General features: G+C 31.7%; 1 protein-coding gene across 1 annotated transcript in view; it reads right to left on the reverse strand.

Moving 5' to 3' along the window:
• Window positions 1-5,167: 5,167 nt before the first annotated feature.
• LOC126748695 (ribosomal protein S6 kinase 2 beta) overlaps window positions 5,168-23,587 on the reverse strand; it is a 36,934-nt gene continuing 18,514 nt past the window's right edge. Inside the window, exons 3-17 of the mRNA XM_050458074.1 lie at window positions 16,543-16,704; window positions 16,327-16,488; window positions 16,064-16,267; window positions 15,691-15,926; window positions 15,143-15,361; window positions 14,809-15,007; window positions 12,795-12,965; window positions 12,104-12,280; window positions 11,969-12,047; window positions 11,602-11,741; window positions 11,143-11,292; window positions 10,816-10,922; window positions 10,346-10,465; window positions 8,210-8,350; window positions 5,168-7,696 (exon numbers count right to left, since the gene is read on the reverse strand). Coding sequence (XP_050314031.1) covers window positions 8,242-8,350; window positions 10,346-10,465; window positions 10,816-10,922; window positions 11,143-11,292; window positions 11,602-11,741; window positions 11,969-12,047; window positions 12,104-12,280; window positions 12,795-12,965; window positions 14,809-15,007; window positions 15,143-15,361; window positions 15,691-15,926; window positions 16,064-16,267; window positions 16,327-16,488; window positions 16,543-16,704 — 2,235 coding nt within the window. The 3' untranslated portion in view covers window positions 5,168-7,696; window positions 8,210-8,241. The remainder of the gene's footprint in view (window positions 7,697-8,209; window positions 8,351-10,345; window positions 10,466-10,815; window positions 10,923-11,142; window positions 11,293-11,601; window positions 11,742-11,968; window positions 12,048-12,103; window positions 12,281-12,794; window positions 12,966-14,808; window positions 15,008-15,142; window positions 15,362-15,690; window positions 15,927-16,063; window positions 16,268-16,326; window positions 16,489-16,542; window positions 16,705-23,587) is intronic.

Below are 23,587 nucleotides of genomic sequence, written 5' to 3' on the forward strand. Positions count from 1 at the left end.
CACTTGTTTTATTTCAACTCTTTTGATTTACCTACTTACACCTTAATGTTAAGCAAATATCTAATATTTGTTAATAAGGCAAAAGGGTGGTTGCTTGATATTATATGAAGCATCTTTCATGCAATTTTCTAAGACATATGAGGTCTTATATGTATAATGAAGATTAACAAAAGAAATTAAGATATTTTCAATTAAATATTAAGATAATTAGAATATTTTCTATCTTCATATGTTACAGCGGCGGCTCGTCAGGGTAGGCAAGGTAGGCGCCGCCTACCTTATAAAATTCACTTGTAAATTTGAAAAAAAATGACCATTATAATTTATATAATATAATCATTCTTTTTAATGTATTATTAAAATATCTGATAAACCTCCTAGTCTAATGTTAATACGCATGCATCTATCGCCACTTTAAGTGAAACCTGAGCTAGTCTAAAGCGACTCGCCTCATAAAATCGAATGAATACGATATACTATATGGGAAGGCGATATTTCCGACCGCCTGTATTTAATGGTCTCTACGGCGGCAATCTCCTATACAAAACTTACAGCGGCCGACGTGAAACAAAATTATTCTATGCGACAAAAAGTGCACTGTTAGGCGGACAATTCGGGCGCCTTCGACCGTCTTCGTCAATTCGCTCGTTCGTCGATCGATAAAGGGGAAAGGGCTGGTGATTTTAGAGTACGATTGTACTAAATCTAGCACAAGTGGAAAAAATTTAGCACGCGATACAAATTCTGTTTTCTTACTTAAATGTAAAAAATATTAAAATGTACATTTTTCACGGCAGTCTAGGTTTTTTGCTGTAAAATTTTCAAGCAATGACTACGATTTTTATAACGTATTTAATTTATAAAATTGGGTGAGTTTCAGTATGATAATTAAATCACGGATGAGATGAGCCCTCGTTCAATAAAAAATCAATGGTGGGGCGGGATTTTGTGCTGTGTGGCGTCTTTGTTGCACTTATTTAAAACTACATAGGAGCAATAAAGATGGTGCTGGTACTAATTAATACTAATAATATGATAGGAGGAAAATAATTCCAGATTTTTCTTGGCGGGATTTTGTTTTTATTCATTAACGGTTTGTGGCTGGTTTCTTACGTTTCTTTCAGCTTTGAACGATTTTTCTGCTATCGTACGTCGTATGGTTGCTTCTCCATTAAATTTTGAATTTGGTTTATATTAGATTAGTATAAGTATATTAGAATAGTAATTGTGCTATTAAAGTTTGTAGAGGTAGTAGAGGTACCTATTAAAGGGTTGTATATTTTTGAGAATATTATAATATAGAGTAGAAAGTAGGTAATTTTTGTAGAAGTGGAGGTGCATACCTAACCTAGTTGTTTGATCCTTTTACTATTTTTTTTAGAATGGCCAATAATCTCGCCGAAACCCCTGTGCATGATGTAATTTGTTCTTTATAAGAAACCCCATTTTCCCGCCTAACTGAAAATGATCGTAGGGAAATAATTTCTATTGGTCGCCGTACACCCCCCCTTTCAATTTTAAAACCTGACAAAAAGCAAGGCCAAGCATTCTCGCGATCCTTTAAGACCCAGTGGTTGGAAACCCATCAATGGTTATGTGGTAGTTATTTTAAACAAAGTTTGTTTTGTTGGCCTTGTATACTTTTAGGAGGTAATAGAAATAATGTTTGGGTGTCTCAGGGTTTTTGCGATTTAAAAAATCTGTCAGCTAGCATAAAAAAACATGAATCGTCAAAGGAGCATATGAGTAGCTACCTTAGTCTAAAGCGCTTGCAAAAAAATAGTAGCACTATACAGGATTCATTAAAAATACAGTCTTCTTTGTTTTTAAAATCCTATAACGAGGATGTAAGAAAAAATAGAAATTTATTGAGCTATTTGATTGATGTCACTTGTCATCTTGCAAAACAAGAATTATTTTTTAGAGGCCACAATGAAAAATCCGATTCTTTTAACACTGGCAATTTTCGTGAAACATTTAACTTGTTAATTAAACGTGACATCGAAATGCAAAACCGTTTAAAAAAAATAGGCAATAATTTTTCTGGTTTGTCTAAGACTATCCAAAACGATATAATAGGTTGTATCTCTGAACATCTTTTGGAGACAATACATAAAGAAATAAAAAAAAGCATTATTTTTTTCTGTACAAGCTGATGACACTACTGACATTTTAGAAAAATCACAATGCGCTATTTCGGTCAGATATGTAAACCAATCTGGTGACATTAAAGAGAGATTTTTGGGATTTTTTGATGTAAGTCAAGATAGAACGGCAGACGCGATGTACGAATTAATTGTTTCTGTTTTAAGTCCTTTCGATTATAAGAAAAATTTAGTTGGTCAATGTTATGATGCCGCTAGCGTAATGGCTGGTTCGTTAAATGGTTTGCAAAAAAAAATTAAAGATGATGCTCCATTAGCTTTATTTACACATTGCTGTGCGCATTGATTAAACTTAGTTCTACAGAATGGAGAAAAAACTATATTAAAAATTGCCGAATTTTTTTTGCGAGCGTAACTTCAATTCCCGGCTTCTTCCATCAATCTGCAAAGCGAACATTTATTTTGGACTCTATAGTTGGAAAAAGGATACCGACTGCTGTAGATACCAGATGGGCTTCACGTTCAAAAATCGTTCATCTTTTAGATTCAAAATGGAATGACTTAAAAAAAGTTTTTCAAACAATTATTGATGATCAATCTTCATCATCCGAGTCAATTAACGGGGCAAAGGGATATCTTAGATTTATGAAAGGTTTAGAATTTTCTTTTTTAACCGCGGCTTACAAAAATGTATTTGATATTACGGATCCACTATTTAGTATTTTGCAAAAAAAGTCTTTAGATATAGCTTATTGTCAAAAACAGGTATTTTTAACAAAAGAGCGTCTACAGTCCTTGCGGAATGAATTAACCTTCGAACAATTTTTTGAAGAAGCAAAAATTAGAATTTCAGGCGATATGATAGATAGCGTGGATAATTCTACACCATCAAAAAGAATAAAATTATCAAACACTATCAAAGGCGATGAAAAGTCTTCTTTGCGAATTTTATTTTATAATATGATTATTGATAATATTTCGACGCAAATAGATGTTCGGTTTGCAGATCTATCGCAGTTAACTTATTTTGCATTGGTTGATTCTTCTAAGTTCCAAGAGTATAAGAAAAATTTTCCAACTTCTTTAGTTACAAGTGTCACCAACCTTTATAAAAATATTTTTGACAAACAGCAACTAATTAATGAGTTAAGTGTAATTTTTCACGATGAAGAAGTAACAACATTAAATGTAGAGTCGATTTTAAAATATTTTATAGATATTGGTCTTAAAGAAATATTTCCCCAAGCTTTTGCACTTTTTACGCTTATTGCTACAATACCAATCACAAGTACATCAGTTGAAAGACATTTTTCATGCCTTAAACGCATAAAAACATATTCCCGAAATAAAATAGGTAATGAGCGCTTATCATCACTTGCTTTAATTTCCATCGAAAAGGAACTCTTTTGCTCTTTACAGGGATCTGATAATTTTACAGATTTAATAATAAGTAGGTTTGCACTTTTAAAGGACAGAAGAATAAACCTTATTTATAAAAATTAGTTGTTTTACAACTAAAATAAAAAACTAAAAAAAAAAAATTAAATTTAAAAATAAAAAAAAAACAAAAAAAATTTTAAAAATCAAAAATTAAAAACAAAATCTATGTTAAGTATTAAAATATTATGATATCTTTTAGTTATATAGTATTCAACTTTAATCTTTTTTAGAAATAGTATTAAAAAGAAGAAAACTATATAAGCTCAAAGGTGCATAATTAAATAACCATGCATTTTTGGTAAGTAAGTAAAAAAGATCTATGTTAATAAAAATTAATTTATTTGTATTTGTTATAATATAGAAGAATATTTACCGCATCTTTGCATCTTATAGTAGGTATCTGTCAATAACAGTAGGTAGTGTATATATTTAAGGATTTAGTGAAATTAAATGAAATATGGATATAACACAAAAAGTACGATCATAATTTAAATTCATACAACTTTGTAAAGGTGTGTTTCATTTTGTTTTTTTTTTTGTTTCCGCATTTTTTTTTTATTGAAATCTAAATTTAAAAAAAATACTATTTTTAGGTAATTTTTTTTTAATGATTTCGAAAACTTTATTTTTTTCTTAATTTTAGTAAATTATTAATGACAAGTGGCCGTGGCACCACAATTTTTTTTTTAAATCCCGAAAAAGCGGGGGAGGGGGAGCTCGGGCTACTCGGTGTGCGCACTGTTATAATAATATGTCGCCTACCTTAGATTACAGGGCGCGAGCCGCCACTGATATGTTATATACTTCATATCATATATGTATGTGAATATAGAATTATATATATGTGAATATAGATGAGAATCGACCGATTTAAAAAAATCAAACGTCAAAATAAAAGACTTCGAAAGACCTTTTAAACAAGCTATTACTCGATACCCTTTGCCATTTAAAATTTTTAAGGGGATGACCCTGGGGGGCAGAGGGTGAAGTAATTTTAGGTTAGAAAGTTGTCCCCCTTGACAAACCTTTTGACGTATTTCGGCGTTTCTTTTTTTAAACAGTGGTTTTCGATAAATCCGTGGCGGGAAGTTTTCAAATCAACACCCTATATATATATTTAATCAAAATAATAGCTTGAGTTTGTAGCAAATTATTTAAAATTATCTGATATTTAGCAAACATATTGCTATCTAAGCAAGTTCAGTATGAGGACACAATATCTGTATGATATGTTGAAATATCATCTATTGAGCACTTTTGCCCCAAGGCTTTTTATTTGAATTCTACTTTTACCCATTCATTATTAACATTCACGTTATAAGAAACTTAATAGATCTTTAGATTAGAACAGAAAACTTTATTAGAACTAAAACAAGTTTTTGAGTCATAATAGACAGTGAAACTGGGGAAAAAACAAATAGTCTGAGTGAAGTGTTTAAACTGTTTTGTATATCCAAATGCAAATAGGATTTTTTAAATTGCAAATTATACTACTGGATGGGGATGATTAAATTACTAGAAATAAAAGATTTCCAAATTTCATAGTAATATAATTTTATTTTTAAACCCGTGAGACAATTTCTATGATATGATAGGGAACATATTTGTTTTAAAACACGGCAGTTATAACAACATCTCTTATAATTTTTTTTATGTTAAAATACTATTTTTTTTTTCATTGCTAAAGTATACAACTCACATCACATCATTTCTAATTAGGTTGAATGTCCAGTTACAATCGGTTTCAGTTATATCAATTATAAGTAATAAGAGTAAGGGAATGATATATTTTTTTAAATTTTGAATCCTGTATGACATTATAAAAAAGCATATTTTCTAGTATATACTTCAAATGAAGAAAACACAACAAACGCCACAATCTGAGGAAATGAGATTTTAAAGCTAGAACATGTTTAAACAAACAACAGTTTTACTAATTATATACCATACAGAAATGTTGCTAAATGGAGGTTAAACTATGTCCTTACTAAAAAGCCGCTAATATGCTTATAAATTAATTGACAATTAGTTATAATGATTTAATGAGAAATTATTTGGCTTTATTTCAAGTTAAAGTAAGCATGCGATGGTAATTTACCTACTTTAGAGGATATTTTCACTTTAGTTTTAACATCTTTAGTTTTATACGTTTTCGGTTCGATTCTTCTAATTTTTACTTGCATTATGAACTACCAATAGAGATATAGCTGAAGACCTTGGCTAGTGGACTTTTAAAACATATAATATTTGTTGTAACTTAAGCGTATTTATTATCCTATTTTTGTTGATTGTTTTGGTTTGAAGTTGATCACTGTAAGCGCATGTCTAGGCAAAAATTTTATAAAATATTTCCATTCTTCTGACACTAGGCTAATCTGTTGTTCAAATATCTATGCAGGGTCATTCCAAAGTAAGATATTCGTCTAAACAATATGTAAAATGGTGAACAGAATTATTATCTAAATGTTATTCTGTTTAGTGCATTATAAAAGATTTTTGAGTGACTAAAGATAAATATACTTTATATAATTATTGCATTATCAATGCGAGCAAAAAAGAGTATAATAAATTTCAACAATTAGGTTTAAATTATGAATGCGAGCGTCAATGTCGATGGGTTCGACTTTAATTTAGCAATTAATTTTATTATAAGAATAATTAAACATTTTCCGACTTTAGAATTCCTCTGCACATGTTTTAAAAAAATACAGAACTATTTTCACAATAAGGCGTGAAACGGGTTGTTTTTTTGCATTGAATAATTAATAATATAGACATTGAATCAATCTATGACATCAAAAAAATATTATATACAAGATGTCAATAAAGCTTTGTTCTCGCGTATACCATAAGAAGCAAAAGAAAAAGCTGTAAATACTCATTTCATTATTCATTCTCTTGCGATTACAAATAAATTTCCACACTAGTAAGGTAATAAACTTAAAACATTTCAGCCTATCGGAATATCTAAGAATATAATAATAATAAATGTGTTTATTAGGACAATATATGCATTTTCACAAATTTTCTTAAAATAATGTATCTAAAATGTAATTGTCATATAGACAAGTTATTTCCGATACAAAAGTTACAACAAATAATTTTTTGTTTAAAAAATAAATAAATGAATAACTTTAGAAAATGTAAGTGTTGGATCAAATAATTTTCATGAAACACTTTTTTTGCTTCTTATGGTTTATAATATATCCAAATCATTTACGCTTTCTATAAATCTAGTATAATAAACTAAAACATCACTGGAAAAGTGAACAACACACTTACAATTTAAATAAAAGTTTACATTGATTGCTTAAAATTATCAGGTACATTCATGCCCTCTAGCCACTGATGCGCAAACTTAATACAATTTAAAGTTACGTTAAAAACAATGCCGGAGAGATAGAGAAGACAAAGAGGTTTATAATTTGTTACTTCATGACAAAAATATTATTTGACTTGTTTACATTAAATTATTTCTGATCTATAACATTTAGCTAAGGCCGTTCAGTCCACCAGCTATGTTAGTTAATACTAAATTTTACAACGAAAAATTTATTTGTTTTTGAAATAATTTTTCTGCTTAAAAAAATATAAATATATTTACTGGAGTTTAGCATTTGATTGGCACTTTTAAGCTAATTTATATATAGTTTAAAATATATAGACATTTATTGACATTGGGGCTCACATTAGGATACATTCATATTCAAGGATCTTTGGGTTAATATATGTATGTCCTGCAATAGTTATTAAATTCCATTGCATTCAATGTAACCTCTTTATACTTAAATAAATGTTTTAAATGCACGAAAACATAAAAAAATAAATTAAACTAAGTATACTAATCTATAAACTATAACTGGCAATAATACAACTATTCTTATAACATTAAAACGGTAATGATCTCAAGGAACATATTTCAAAGACTCATTTGAGGTTTGCCGTATTAGAAAAAATTATTTTAGAACAAGAAGACAACATATAGTAATGCCAAACAGCTTTCTACTGGGACAAAAATTCATTTAAAACTCACGTTTCACAACCTTTTTAGACTTGTATACATAACAATACCGTCTTTCCTAATAGAATCTTCAACGGTAGATGTAATAAATTGCACTTTCCAATTCCTTGCACTTTCAATAGTTGAATACCTAAAAAAAAATTATTGGTCATTCTTTTGACAATAATTTAAAACATTTGATTCCTATTTTAGCAAAAAATTGTTTTTTACCATATAAAGCATTGTGGTAGTTTTCGATTCACCAGTCATTCAGCATAATAAATAACAAAATTTTTATATTCTATAAGAAAACAATGTTGCACACCATACTAAGGTTAGCGAAAATTACTTTTTTTTTATTTGCTTTATAGTGGACAGCCATCATTTTTCAATATGTTAAACTTAAAAGGTGTATGCTTTACTTTATAGGTAAAACCTTAAATTCTGTTTCAAGTAGCCTTAGCCTTAATTCTTAACTAATCATAGTCGTACGCAGTAAATGTTTTACCACAACCATTAGTAGTGCTAATAACGCCGATAGACAACAAATTTATAAGGTAATATAAACTTCTTAAACAGCCCAGTGGTACAAAGTAAATACACATTACATTATGTCTTTTTTCTTATATAATACTAAAGCATCTAATAGCTACTAACTACTGACCTTTTGAAATAATTGACTGAAGGCCGTTAAAACTAAGTTGATGATTCCCGCTGCGCAGCTTTATCTCGGAATCTTCGTCTCGCTAATTCGGACATCGCGACGGGGCCTAAATGAGCTACTTGGGGAGAAGTCGCAATAGCTCTAGAAAGTAAAAATTTAAATCTTAAAAATACATTGCCAATATATTTCTTTCAAAAAAATTATCAAAGGTACGTTTTAGAACTCATGTAAATCTAGAATTACTAGCTCCACCTATATTTTCACCATAGTAATGTGTAATTCTGTAATAACCAGGTTTCTCCTCTACCTTAAGCATGCTATGGTGTACATGTGATTTAGTAGTAATGTAATGGAAGTGATATAAGGAAAATAGACTTGTTGTAAAAGAGTTTCAGTTGTTTTATTGCACTAGCCTAGCCCAGCCCAGCAAAACAATAGTAAACACTATTAGTTAAAAGAGTTACATTTCGTTTAGAAACGTATGCAAAAATAAAATAATTTTAAATGAAGCCTGTATAAAACCCCTGGTGCTTCCAAACTGTATTTATGTGTTTGTCCTATTCTTGGAGTGTTTAATTTATATTGAAATGTGTGATAATTTATATTAAAATAATACTTATTTATAATATAAATTATAAAGTATTATTTTTCGTCTGCGAATAATTTTGGTTTGCCAGACTAAAGTGGCTTAATATGTCTGATAGGTCTAAAATTCACTTCGTCTGCTTTTTACAAAAAAGCTTTAAGGAGTGAAGTCCCTGAATACATATTGCAGGAATTAAGCATACGGGGTTTTATTTATAATCGTCCAATATGTCATAGTCGAAGGTTTAATGTTCCAAAACACCGGACAGCCTTTTTCCAGCGATTATTTTTAATTTTAATCTTCTCCCGAAGATGTTAACACCGTTAGAGAAAAACGTGTTGAGAGCAAAATAAAGAGTTGGTTAGTGGTAAAACTGTTTTGTGATTTGATTATTTTCATGTTTAGCTGCAAAATTGTTAAATACTGATATTTGTGGTAAATACGAGGTATGGCTGTAAATAACGTTAGGGAGAAAATAAAGACAAGAATTTCTTATTCAATGTTTATCAGCTACTCCTGTGTAATTTTTAATCTAAAAATGTCAAGATTAATGACTTATTTTTTTCTTAAATTGCGCGGCGAGTCGTTTCAACTTTAATCGGCGGCCGAATTTCAATTTTCGAATTTGTTACCGATTTTCCTGAAATTTGTAGTAAAAAATTGCCGCGCCGAACGATACTCGCGTGCTAGTTTCACGACCGGACTTTATTTCAAATTCTTCGGGAGCGTCACCAAACATAATGAATGCATGTTATGTAAAATGTTAATTTTATGTCTATCCAACATGAAATTTTCTCCGGTTTCCGAATATTGTTATTTATTTTGTGATTTAATTTGTGGACATCAGGATTTTATTTTCTAAGCTTGTAAAGAGTCGTGGATTCGCCGAGCAAGATTATGTGTTAATCAAATAAATGGGGATAATTTTGAACAACTTTTGTAAAAGCGGTAACCATTTAACTGAATAAAGGTTTTTTTAAATAATTTTCAATAATGTGTAATATAATAGTATAATAAGTAACTCTTTTATTAAGCAACTTTTATATAGGTGATTTTTGGTATTAACATCTTTTGACGAGCTCTACAAGGTGTTAAAATAACTGACTTAACTTTTACACCCCGTATATTTTTTTTAATTCAAATTTGCATATCATTCTAACATGTAAATTCATATTATCAAGTATTTTTGTAACACTTATATATGTTTTTTTAATTAAAGGTTTGGTTAAGTAAACAGCGTTGCTGCCGAGTTAAAAATACGGCCTTTTATTATTATTTAAATAATAATAAAAAACTGATATAAGATATAATAAATATCTAATTCTTGAATTCAGGAGCGGTATCAAGTTCGTTTAGGGAATTCTTATTTTTAATGAGTTTCTGCTCTTATACCTTTCCCCACTCCCATTTCAGACATCGACTCGACATTTCAGATTAGTACCGGTTAAAAGTATCTTTTAATTAAATTTTTTCTTATCTTTGTTGTCAAATCTTCATGTATTTTATTGAAAATGAGCTCTACAAACTAATAATTTGTAAAACGAATTTACCTGAATGTAGCCGCAACTGTTTCTTTCAAGTGTTGCCCGGCTTCTCCCATTGCTCGTCTCCTGGCTAGCTCTGACATATCTACGGGACCCAAATTGGCCACCTGGGTCGTCGTTATCGCCCTATAAAAGAAATTAAAAAGTAAATAATTGCGAAAATAACTGAGAAAATGATCCAGATCCTAAGGGCATGTACTACGATAAATGTAAACTTTAAAAATAGTTTACAAAGTGGTTACCAGCCTATATGAAATATAGATAAAAATATTATTTATAGACTTTAATATTACGATAAATAATGTTGATAAGTTTTCGTAACTTGTCTTCGTAACGATTGTTTTTAAATAATTAAAATTACCATAGTAATAAGTATATACTATTTAATAATTAAAATTTCGCACGACATTCCAGTTCAGACATATATATAAGACTTTCAATATTTATTCTTTAAAAATATTTAAATTGAATTTTACCTGTACGTGGCCGCAACTGTTTCTTTTAGTTGGCTCACACCTTCATCTGTGGAGTGCAGGCTTTCATCATTTTGTACTTGTTTTACTCTCTCTGGTGCATTAGACTTCTGTAAACAAAGAATCTTATGATTTAAAAAAATGAATTATTAAAACTATTTTTCATTTTAAATCATATTTAGGAAACTATTAAGTGATATATCGAAAAATCGGCGCAGAGAAAACTAACATGTAAGTACGGCGGTTTTAATAAATACGATTTTTTCTTACCAGGGTATCAGAAAAAATTAGTTTTTAACTTGAAATTAGGCAATGTGCAAAAATTCTTACCATATTTTGAGCATAGTAGTCGGCAACTTGAGCATTAAGCCAGGGGTGTTTTACCAACTGAGCAGCAGTAGGCCTTCGATGCGGGGAAATATCGAGCATTTCAGTCACCAATTTTTTTGCTTCTACCGATACGTGTTTCCACCTATGGCTCTAATAAAATAAATCAGAATAGAAGATTAAATAAAAGCATCTTTAAATTATATAAAGGATTAATGTTTAAATTAAAAAAAGACAAAAATTAGGCGTTTATAATAATTTACTGACAATTTGAACTAGATGTATTTATAAAAGGTCTTACAATTAGAATAAATAACTTCAAGACAAGTTGATTCTGATAATGTTACAATAAAAGAATTTTATTTGGAAAAAATATCAGTTAAATCATTTCCAACTTAAAACTTGTATACTAAAGGACATTGCTACTAATCTCATGCTAATTTTAAGAAGTTTCCTACTTACTATATTTAATCTTCCTAAACTAATTCGCTGAAGAATTTTTTGAGGACTATCATTAGGAGCCGTACTATAAGGACACTGCCCACACAACATAATGAATAAAATCACACCTAGGGACCATATATCACAAGCTGCATCGTAGCCTATTGAAAAATAAGTATTAATATCGTCGCTAGAAAGGTTTAACACGAATAATTCAGATGATTATACCTTTATTAATATATACAGAATGGTTCCAGTTTTAGACAATATATGAATAAAATCAAAAGCAAGCCTAAACGAGATAATATGAAGATTAAATGTTTCGCCATTTGTTGGGTTTGGTGGTGGTCTTGGTGGAAAAAAGTATCAAGTAAGTTAAATTACTCACCTTGACGTTTTAACACCTCAGGTGCTACGAAATTTGCAGTATAACAAGGGGTCATTAATAAGCCATTATCAGCTCTAAGCTAAAAAATATTCACGATTAAAAAACCAAACAATCATTATAAAAGGGAAAATTCACCTGTTTTGCAAATCCCATATCACAGATTTTTACGGAATCAGGAGCACAATTTTCATCAACAAATAAAATATTTTCGGGTTTTAAATCTCTATGTACCACGCCGTTTTCGTGCAGATATGCTACTGTGTTCGCTAGGGTATTTAAAATAACCGCTGCTTCTCTTTCAGTTAGTCGGATCTATTGAAAAATAAGTATAAATAAAGAAATGCATTGAAGATTGAGAATTAGAAAATTGTAGCTATAATGTTTGTTAAAGAAATGTTTAGATTAAGCACTATAAATTTTACAACAATTAACCGATATTGAATAAAAGTTTTTTAAGCATTTTCTAATTTAAAATATGAAAAATTCTTTAATACAAAGAAATTAACACAGTAAAACAATTAATAGCAATGGGAAATTTATATAGTTGACAACTATTAAATTGACCCCAATATAAATCATAAATAAAAAGGATTTTTAGCATTACCAACAAGGACACAAGGACTCCTAGAATACGGGGGAAGTCTGACCATCTCCATACAAAATATGCATGACAAGCATTTTGCAATGTTTTTTAGCTAATTATAAATAATTACTTTTAAGCAATAATTCAGAAATAATAATCATTTTTATTCATTGTTAATTTTGGAATCAATAATATTAATTAGACAAGTTTTTTAACCACGCTTATAGGGTAAAGGTAACTTACTCGTTTTATCATATGGTCCAGTAAGTCTCCTCCTTTAAGCAATTGAAGGACTAAATAAAACTTGGTAGCTTCTTCATATACTGCTTTTAATTTTACAATGCCTGGGTGCTGTCCGTATCTTAAAAGAAGTTCTACTTCTTCTCGACAGTCGCACATAGATTTATTTATAATCTAAAATGGGAATTGGATTCGAGAATAAACAATAAAAAAAACAACTAATTATTTAGTTCCCGCAAACAGAAAACTTTTACGACTTATCGTAAATCCTAAATGAATAGATTATATTTATTTTATTTTCTATCATTACTTTTCTAATTATAGTTTTTTAAATATAGAAAATAAAGGTTTTTCCATTATTAACTCTCAATGCCTAACAACAGCGCATAACCAAGGCAAGAATGATACAGCCGTTAAATTTCAGCAGAATACTCAGTTAGTAGTGACATTTTACTGTGAAACGTTACACGATTGATCAACGTGGACTCATTATCAAAATCAGTGTTCAGTTCACCAAACGTTCCGTGCACTGCGTTTAATTTATGGTATTCGATCGTCCTGCAGAGTCAACAATTCGTCGTCCCATAAAGAAATTCGAAACAACCAGATCAGTGGTAGACAAAGCAAGGCCTATAGACATAATCGGAACACAAGATCACGAGAATATATTGCTGCAGTCCGGGAAAGTGTTCGTAAGAATCCAAGACAGTCCATTCCGCGTCGTGAGCAAGAACTTGGACTTACTGAGACGTCAACTTGGCGAATTGCATCTTGATTTGGGTCTTCACCCGTACAAAGTGCAATTGACACAACAGAACTGAAACCTAACGACCATAGACAACGCCGCATATTTGATGACTGGGTTCTAGCGCAGTTAAACGCGGATCTTGTATTCGGGGAAAAAATCATTTTTTCTGACGAATCCCATTTTTGACCAAATGATTTCGTTAATAAGCAAAATTGTCAGATATAGTGCGATAAAAACCCACGAGACATTCATCAGGTTCCATTGCACTCTCTAAAAGTTACTGTTTGGTCCAGCGGAGTAATCGGTCCTTACTTTTTTGAAAACGTAGCAGAAGTCGTACTTACTGTAAACGGTGATCGATATCGGGGCATGATAACTAATTTCTTTTGGCCAAATTGGATGGAATGAATCTACAAAACATGTAGTTTCAATAGGATGGCACGTAGGGCCACTGTACTGCACACGAGACAATACATTTATTACGTGAAAGATTCAGAGGTTCCGTTATATCGCGAGGTGCCAATATCAACTGGGCCACCTAGGCCCCGCGATTTAACTCCATTGGATTTCTTGTGGAGCTACGCCAAATCTCGAGTATATGTAGACAAACGCAAAACGGTTGCGGCCCTTAAAGGCCAACATAACTCGCACCATTTGTGAGAGTGGACCAAATTTGTGTCAGAATGTGATCGAAAATTGGATCTCTAGGATTCAGGAAACATTTTATTTTAGGAAACAATTTCAACATTTATAAACATGTTAATCGATTTCCGTTTATGCTTTTTCCATACAAAATCCATATCTTTTAAATTTATCCACAAGAGCTTTTTACTCGTCAAAGCAATACTATCGTCTCGGCCAAGCTCCAATCATATTTTGTCAAAGTTGGTATTTCTATTTTGAAATAAAAACAATGAAGTTTTCTTCTAACTGCATGTTTAGTGTCTTCATCAACGACTCTGGCTCGTCTTCCTGTACTATGCTTTGGAGGTTCCACTTGTTCTGCCTTTTTTTCCCACAATAGTCTATAAATGGTAGATTTCCCTATTCCAGTCATTGAAGAACCTTCCCTTACAACTTCATCTACAGCAAAACTAGGATGGCCATGTTTTAAACCATCCTATACCTGTACCCTTCTTATACCCTTTTTTTTCGCTTTACTCATGAACTAGGTACTAAATTAACCTACGCCCATGGATGACCACAAAACGCAAATTAACATTTTATTACTCTCTACCTATTTGAAATACAATATAGTAAAGTTCTTACCTTAACCGCATATTGTTGCCCAGTAGTTTTATGTTTTGCTAGTTTACAAAGACTGTAACTACCCGTTCCCAATAAATTTAGCAAAATATAATCATCGAAAAAATTTCTATCTTGTGCTTGGAATGACTTCATCGGCGTTTCAACCGTTTTCTTATAAGTGACGCCGTTTTCTAACAGGCAGGGGGCTACAAAACTAAATCTGAAATAAAAATCTCCTGTAAGGATAAATGTTTAACATAATGTTTAATAATTATTTCACAGTTTTTCCTCATTTGGTTTTTCAATAAGAATCTAATAATTTGTTATTCTTATCATACTAAAAGTAAAATCTCACCCTCTAAACAGTTCATGAGCATTGGCACTAGCCGGAATTCCTGGGGAGTCTTTAGGAGTTTTACTCGTATACTCAGAGTCAAAATAAGCGTCTTCTGGCCCACAAACAGCTGGTTGGAAAGGCGGTCTAATTTTCCTCTGTAATAGAGCTTCAAAGTCTATAGAAGCAAAAAACTCATGACGTTTAAGATCCTCGACACCACCAGGACCTGCACCCAATCTAAAACACATTTTTTTACACACAAAAAAAGACTACAAAAGTGTGGAAAGAAGCAAATATTAACATTAAGGTAAAATAAGTAGTACCAGTAGATAGAAGTTTGTTTTTCCCGATCGAATTCTAATCAACACCATTTTTAATTCGCTTATATTAATTTAATATTTTCTTAGACGATTTTAACGCGATATTAGGGACAAGCGACACATAATTTTTAAGATGTATTATGGGAGAATGACGAAAAAATAATAGAGCAAAGAAGTCAGAAAGGTAAGCAAAAGGTCAATTAAATTAAAGATGAGAATCTAAAAGTTTGAGGCCTAATTACTCACCTATTGGCTGGGTTTCGTTTAAATAAAGCCCTAAGTAAGCTTTGAGTATCAGGACTTAAATGTGAAGGCATCCCTAGTTTGGCCTTTAGGATTTTAGTCATAGTATCCTTTCTATCTTGCCCTTGGAAAGGTAAAACTCCTGTAAGCATTTCGTACATAAGTACTCCAAAAGACCACCAATCGGCGGCGAAAGAATGACCGTTACGGTTTACAACTTCGGGAGCCATGTATTCTATCTAAAACATACTTAATCTTATAGAATTTGTATTTAATGACATTTAATTGATATTTTCTTTTGTTTAATATTCGTAAAAATAATATTATTCCTCATCATCACATTGCAATAAAATATAACAATTCTAAATTTACTTACAGTTCCACAAAAACTGTAAGTCTTTCCTTCAGCTACAGGCAATTTACAGAGACCAAAATCGGTAAGAGCGATATGGCCGTCGGCACCTAGTAATATGTTTTCAGGTTTCAAATCCCTGTAAATAATGCCCACGGAATGCAAGTGGTGTAAAGCTAATGCTAGTTCAGCTAAATAAAATTTAACATCTTCTACTGTAAACATGACCTAAAAAAATATCCTGTGTTATTTTTTAATAAAGTTGCATCGGGATAAAAAAATTTTACCTCTTTACTTAAACGTGAAAATAAATCTCCGCCTCTTAGAAAATCAAGAATAAGGTACAGTTTGCCCTCGGTTTGGAAAGCATAGTGAAGTTTTACTATAAAGGGATGTTCAACGTCTACTAAAATGTTTCTCTCCATTTTTGTCCGATATCTGTCTCTAACCTAGAAAGAATCGCATTACAACAAAATTCGTCTAAAGGAAACTGTTGTGATAACCTTTAGGGTGGCCTTTTTTAGAACCTTCATGGCATATAACGTGCCAGCATCGTTGCCAACGATTTTCCGAACCAAAAATACTTTTCCGAACGAACCCTCTCCCAGAACTTTAAGTAGTTCAAATTGAGAAGGATCGGCTTTATCATGGCCATTTCTTACTATCTAAAATAAAAATGTTAATAGTTAATAACTGGCTCTCCTGGCGACTTTGGTGTATGGAAAAGAGCAAAATAAAATTTGGAAAAAAATACTGACTGCTTGAATATTCGCTGATAAAACACACCGAAGAATATATCAAATACATATAGAACAAAATCTGACCAAGATGATGCTAAGCTATGTCTCATTGACCTCTGGAGTCATCAGACTGCCAAACCTTCCAAAACAAAATCTTACGACTAATGAATTCAAAAGCTTGAAAGGTCTGCTCACAACGGAGCGCCGACCCTCGCTACGGCGATAGCATACCCTCAAAATTGCCTGGTCTCCTTGCTTTTTTCGAGTTGTAGGTCAGTTTTATTTTGGCGTTAGTTTATTTAAGTTGATAAAGTTATTTTTAGAAAAGACAGGAACAGTAACCTTACAGATAAAAAGCAGGTTAGGGGTGTATTATTAGCGTTAAATAAGGAACGGAAGAAAGGCTGAAACTTGATATACGTGATATTTTTGATGAAAATCTTGAAGCTCTCTATATTAGAATTAGTCTTGATCATAATGATTTTATGTTTGTTGTAGTTGTTTATTTCGTACCTAATTGTAGTGTTGACGGTTACCTTAGATTTTACCATTGTGTTACTAAAACTTTTAAATTGTGAGTAAATTGTAGTGTGTGTTCAAATTTAATAATAAGTGTTTAATTTTAGATGATTTTAATCTTTATGATCTGGTCTTTAATGTTCGTAGTGTGCCTAAATGTGATTTTAATAGTTTTTTAGCTTATACAAATTTTGTTTTTGTTTTTGATGTCTTATTGGATTTGGTTATAACAAGCCCTCTTTGTAGAGGGCAACAAGGGCTACAAGGGCTCTTTACTAGAGACTTATGATGCGCTATTGTTGCCTGTACCATCCCGTAGATTGTTTTTAAGATACAGGGCGTTAAAGAAAACGTATTCCATAAACTTAAAGAGGGTTCTTTTAAATATTTTTCTTTAATACCTAAGTGTTCAAAATTTAAACCATTTACTATTTGGCAATGCCCTAAACGTACTACAAATTCATTTTGAACGTTTCTTATTCATTCTGGAGAAATGTTTCGACACCCTTATTCTAGTTTTCAACTCCTAAATATTTGCCGGCTTGGTCAGATAAACTTTGGATTTCAAATATCCCAATAGGAAAAAATCCAGAGGAGTCAAATCGGGCAATCTTGGTGGCCATTCAAAAGGTCCTCTCCTGCCAATCCATTTGCCTGGAAAAATAGTATAGTTTGAAACAGGTCTTGCAAAATTGGGAGGCGCACCATCTTGCTGAAACCAGATGTTTCTATTCGACATATCAGCTTCTATTGAATCAGGGAATAGAACAGTTAGATTTGGAATTAGTTCTTCTTGTAAAAACCGTAAGTACCTTGCTCCATTTAAATTTTCTTCAAAGAAAATTGGGCCTATAACTTGCTGACCTAAAATTCCTGCCCAAACATTTACTTTTTCTGGGTGTTGCGTGTGGCCTTGCCTCGTGCAACATGGATTTTCTTGTGCCCAATAACGGCAATTTTGACGATTTATTTCTCCGTACAGCATAAATGTCGACTCATCGGAAAAGAGAATGTTTTCTGTAATAAAATTATTATTCTGCATTATTTCCATAAATTGTTCACAAAATTCAATTATTCTTTCTGCATCTTCCTCACTGAGTTCCTGGAGAATTAGTTTAAAGGGATGCAATTTTTCTGCTTCATGAACCCTTACTAGTGAAGACTGGCTCACTTCCAATTCGCGCGCCAGATGCCTAGTCGGAATATTAGGATTTTCTTTAATGGCTAATAACACATTAATTTTGGTGTCTTCATTAAGTGCAGATCGACGAGAACTAGTTATTGTTCTTACGTGACCATTTTCCCGAAACTGTTTTTCAATCATCTTGCTTATAGTACTTGAGATATGGGTGGTAAATCAGGATACTTATGTTTGAATAAATGGAAAACTTCATTTTGGGTTCTTGTTCTATCTCCGTACCCAATCATCATTAATATTTCAATCCTGTGCTTTTCACTTAAATAGCCCATTTCGTAAAAAACTTAAAAGAAACTTAAATATCCGACAGTAAAGGCACAGTTGTCAGGCACAGACAGTAAAGACAGTCTTGTAGCAATGTCAAAATTATGGTATATAATTAGTTGACTGAAACGCAAATTTTTTGAATTTAAAACATTTTTAAAATAAAAAATCAAAACTTAAACAGGTGAATAAAGATGTATGTTATACATAAAAATATTTGGAATTTTCTGGAGAATCCAAAAATATAATAACATATAGGGTGTCTCATTTAAAATAAGAAAGTTGGTATTAGGCCCGCTTACATGGCACACCCTGTATAAAAACTTTTTATTGTAAAAAATGCGCAACTTACACTCAATTGACGTGTCCGAGCGTTTCCATTTATTTATTATTGAATTTATTCCAAGTTACAGACTCGCACTGTATTGGTAAAACCTCTTATTAATTTGTTTAATCTTAGTCTACTATCTTCGATACATCCAAAAGTTTGGTATTCAAAAAAAGTGCTAAGAATGATGCAACAAATTATCGTCCAGTTACGATTCTCAATGCAATCTCAGAAGCTTTTGAATTGGCCTTATTTAATAGACTGTACTAATTCATCCAGTTCAACATATCTGAGCACCAACATGGATTTATACCTAAGAAATCTACATTAACCAATCTTGTAAGTTTTATCTGTTTGTTCATAATGCTCTAAATAAAAAGAAACAAGTAGATGTTATTTATACTGATATGGAGAAGGCATTCGGTAAAATGAAGCATAGCAATATTATAAAGTCTCTCTATGAAAACAACGTCACTATTAACATATTTCATAATCATATTTATCAAATATAATTTGTTGAAGTCAGGGATGCCAAGTTTGATATCTACAGTAGTACATCTGGAGTCCCCCAGGGCTCCAATTTGGGACCTTTATTATTTTTGATGGCCATTAATAACCTGTGCCCTGCAAAGAGTAACTCTGAAGCTTTGCTCTTTGCTGACGATTTTGGGTTATACATGGGGATTGAGTGGAGGACTGCTTGTGCCTGCAGTAAAACTTGACAAAGTTATAGTCTGGTGTAGTACAAATGCCCTCCTCAATAACAAAAAATGTTCTACTATGTCTATAACCCTGAATCATCATATTGTAGAATATTGTTACAATATTAATGGTTCTTCTCTTTAGAAATGTACAAATGAAAGGGATTTGGGTGTTGTGGTTTAATGCAATCTGACTTTTACGGACCAAATTATCAGTATGGTGAATGAGACATACAAAACAATGGGCTTCATTGTCAGATCTACTAAAAATTTAATGTGGAGTGTTGTCTGAAGTTGTTCGACAGTCTGGTATTACCAAAATTGGAATATGCTTGTATAATTTGGTCCCCTTAATATGAGGTTTGTATTAAAACCATTGAGCGCGTACAGAGAATATTTCTTAAGTATATATTTTTTTAAAAAGTTTGGGTGTTATTCAAAGCAGGGCTTATGACCATTATTTACTTTTGCGAAAAATTTCATAGATTAACTTTGGAAAATCGGCGCATCAAAACTGGTCTTATATATCTTATGTATAAATTAACTATTATATTATATATGTTTAAAATTGAAAGCAACAAAAGTCCCGCCTTGTTGTTAACATAACAAGACAACTTGGTGTTATTCTTTTTTCTGTAGTGTTAGGTTTAATTGCTCTTGGTTTTTGTTGCATTTAAATATACATATTTTCCTTCATATATGTTATATCCAATTTCCCATAAAAAAAAATATAAATGTAGTTATTACCACAAAAAAGGAGTGTATGGCAGTTTTCAACTGATAATAAATATACTCCCTATGGCTATAATGTATATCTATAAAATACAAAGCAATAAATGAAATAAAATTCTTATTTGCCGCTATAGCACGTTAATGATATAATTTGCATACTTATACAATTTTTGATTTAGAAGAAAAAAAAAACATTCCGCTATGAAACACAGCTGAGACTGAGACAGGATGAAAGCAACCTTATATAAAAAATCATAAACCCTGTTGTAAATTGTACTCGGCACTTTCAGTTCAGATTTGGTTTATGAATTTATTAGCAAGTTTTTTTATGACGATATTTGAATGATGCTGGTTTTAAACTTTTTAAATTAGAGGGTATATTATTGTATAGCATGTGAATATTATACGAGAATGATCTGGTAAATAAACTTGTTTTATGCAAGAGTGGAGATAGCGTAACCCGTAAATCATAGATTTAAGGTATGAACGTCGGATCTAAATTTAATTTTTTGTTAAAGATATGGAGGGCTTTTGTTGAAAATTAAAGCATGAAACAAAACCACTGAGTGAAGTTTACGACGGTTTTCCATGTCAAGCCAATTTGAAGGTTTTAATTTGTGAATAACTGGGTCGTATTTTCTTATACCATATGCAAACCTCAAACAGGCCGTTTGAACTCGCTGCACTCTATATTTATCCTGCTTGGTCAAACAGGGACTCTAAACCGCATCACAATAATTAAAGAGGCTCAATAAAAGTGCGTCTGTTAAAGTTAATTTTAGTTTCTGATCTAATGGATGCCTATAGATTCTGATCTAACGGATTAGTTTCTGATCTAACGGATACAGTAATTTTAGATTGGCATATGCCTTTTGTACACATGAAAAAACATGGTCGGTGAATCTTAATTCAGTATCTAATATAACTCCCAGGTTCCTTGCTTTTTGAACACAGCATAGCTGTGAATTATTTAATTTTAGTTTAAGTTAGTTTTCTATATCGGTTTTATGCTTCCCAAAAATTAGTACCTTAGTTTTTGTGGGATTAATTCTTAAATGATGTTGTTCTGAGATTTTGACTAAGCGTTTTAAGTCTTCGTTAATGTGTAACTGTGCTTGTGCTACATTATTTTGTATGTTGGTGTAGAGTAGCTGTTTATCATCAGCAAAGCTAAAATCTGTACCGTGTGGAACTGCATGTATAATGTAACAAGTATAAATACAAAAGAGCAACGGTGAAAGCCCAGAACCCTGGGGGGCGTCACAGTAGAGAGAACCTTTGTCTGAGGAGCCTTTATCTGTTTGCACATATTGAACTCTTTCAGATAAATAACTTTTGATTAGATTAACAGCATCTTCAGAAAGTTCAATATAGTAAATATTGCAAAAAGTAGCCCATGATTTATATATATCTAATAGTACAAGAACACAAGAATTTCCAGCACCCAGACTTGACATGATGAAATCATTTAAGTGTTCTATTAGTCTGGCAGCTAAAATTTTTTCAAATATTTTTAAACATGGTGATAAGATTGATATAGGTCGTAATTCATCATAATCCGTCGGTTCATTTTTAGTTTTTGGTAGTGGGAAAACCTTAGTAATTTTCCAGAACTCTGAAAACGTATATGTCAGTATGCTACAGTTATATACAGTTATGTACAGGGTGTTTGGCGGAGGGTTAGCCAAACTTGGTGGGCATATAGATAGGCTCAGATAGAAGATATTTTCTTAATAAACTTGTGTTCTAAAAGTTTCGGGTTTTTTTATATCATTGATTTTGTGTTATTTTCAGGATTTTCAAAAAAATATGCCTTTTGACATCTTTCAATTTTTTCAGCATATTTTTCAGGTTTTTTTTTACATTTGTGTTTAGTCTGTAATGTATCCTGAATTAAAAAAAATCAATATCAAGTACAAATAATACCGAAATAATTCGTTTTGAGCTCAAAAAGTTAATACAAGTAGCAAAAAGTTATGAAAGGTAACTTTAACTTGACACAAAAAAAAAACTAAAATCTATCAAGATGTTCAGGTAGTTTTAAAAACATCTCCAGTTATTACTCTTTTCAATGATATACGATGTGTAACACAAAGCCGACTAACTTGCCACAATTCATGACTTTAAAGGACAATAAAGTAAAAACAAATATTTTTTTTAATTTTATGTATTTATTTCAGAATTACAAATTTTATTAAAACTGCGCTCCCCTGGCTCTAATACATGCCCTACGTCGTCGTCGCATTTCCACTGTCGTAAGACGAAGCCGCATCTCTTTTCTGATAGTTTGAAAAGCGGCATCGATTCTTTGAATGGTCAAATGAGGAGATCGTGGAACATGCTATGGGATTGTTGTTGTGATAGCAACAATATGTGTTACATATTGTTCTTGTCATTTGACATTTGTCATGGTGTAACTTTTTAGCTTTCTTACGTACCCAAGTCGTTAATTTAGTATTGTATCGTTTCTGTAGTTGTTATTGTTATTGTTAATACTGTTGTTATTGTTGCTGTTAATTGAGTTTTATATTGTTTTTGTGACTTTCCTTATTTTCGTATCATTATCGCCACAATGGCTGCATACACTACCGAAGAATACGCCGATATTATCTTTGCTTATGGAAGAGCCAATGGTAATACGCCAGAAGCACAAAGAATTTATGAGGAGCAATACCCCAATAGGCGTGTCCCACCACAACACTTTTGCTAACACTTTTCGTCGATTAAGGGAAACAGGCAATCTAAATTTTCAAGAACCGAGGATCAGTCGGAGGCAGTATGATGTTGCTGTAGATGAAAACGTAATTCGCGCATTCGATGAGGATCCCACCACTAGTACAAGGAAAGAAGCTACAGATCTGAACATTTCTACATGGAAAGCATGGTCAGTTGTCAAGGCAGAAGGAAGGCATCCTTTCCATTACACCCCAGTGCAAGGTAATTTCATACTACATCAACAACTTAATTCCGCAATTTTTACTAGCATCGTGATACTCTATTCTAGAAGCCGACTTCTACAAGCCGACTATAAGCGACGGGTACAATTTTGCCGCTTTTTGCTTCACG

Source organism: Anthonomus grandis, chromosome 22, assembly GCF_022605725.1.
Source record: "Anthonomus grandis grandis chromosome 22, icAntGran1.3, whole genome shotgun sequence".
Taxonomy (NCBI): domain Eukaryota; kingdom Metazoa; phylum Arthropoda; class Insecta; order Coleoptera; family Curculionidae; genus Anthonomus; species Anthonomus grandis.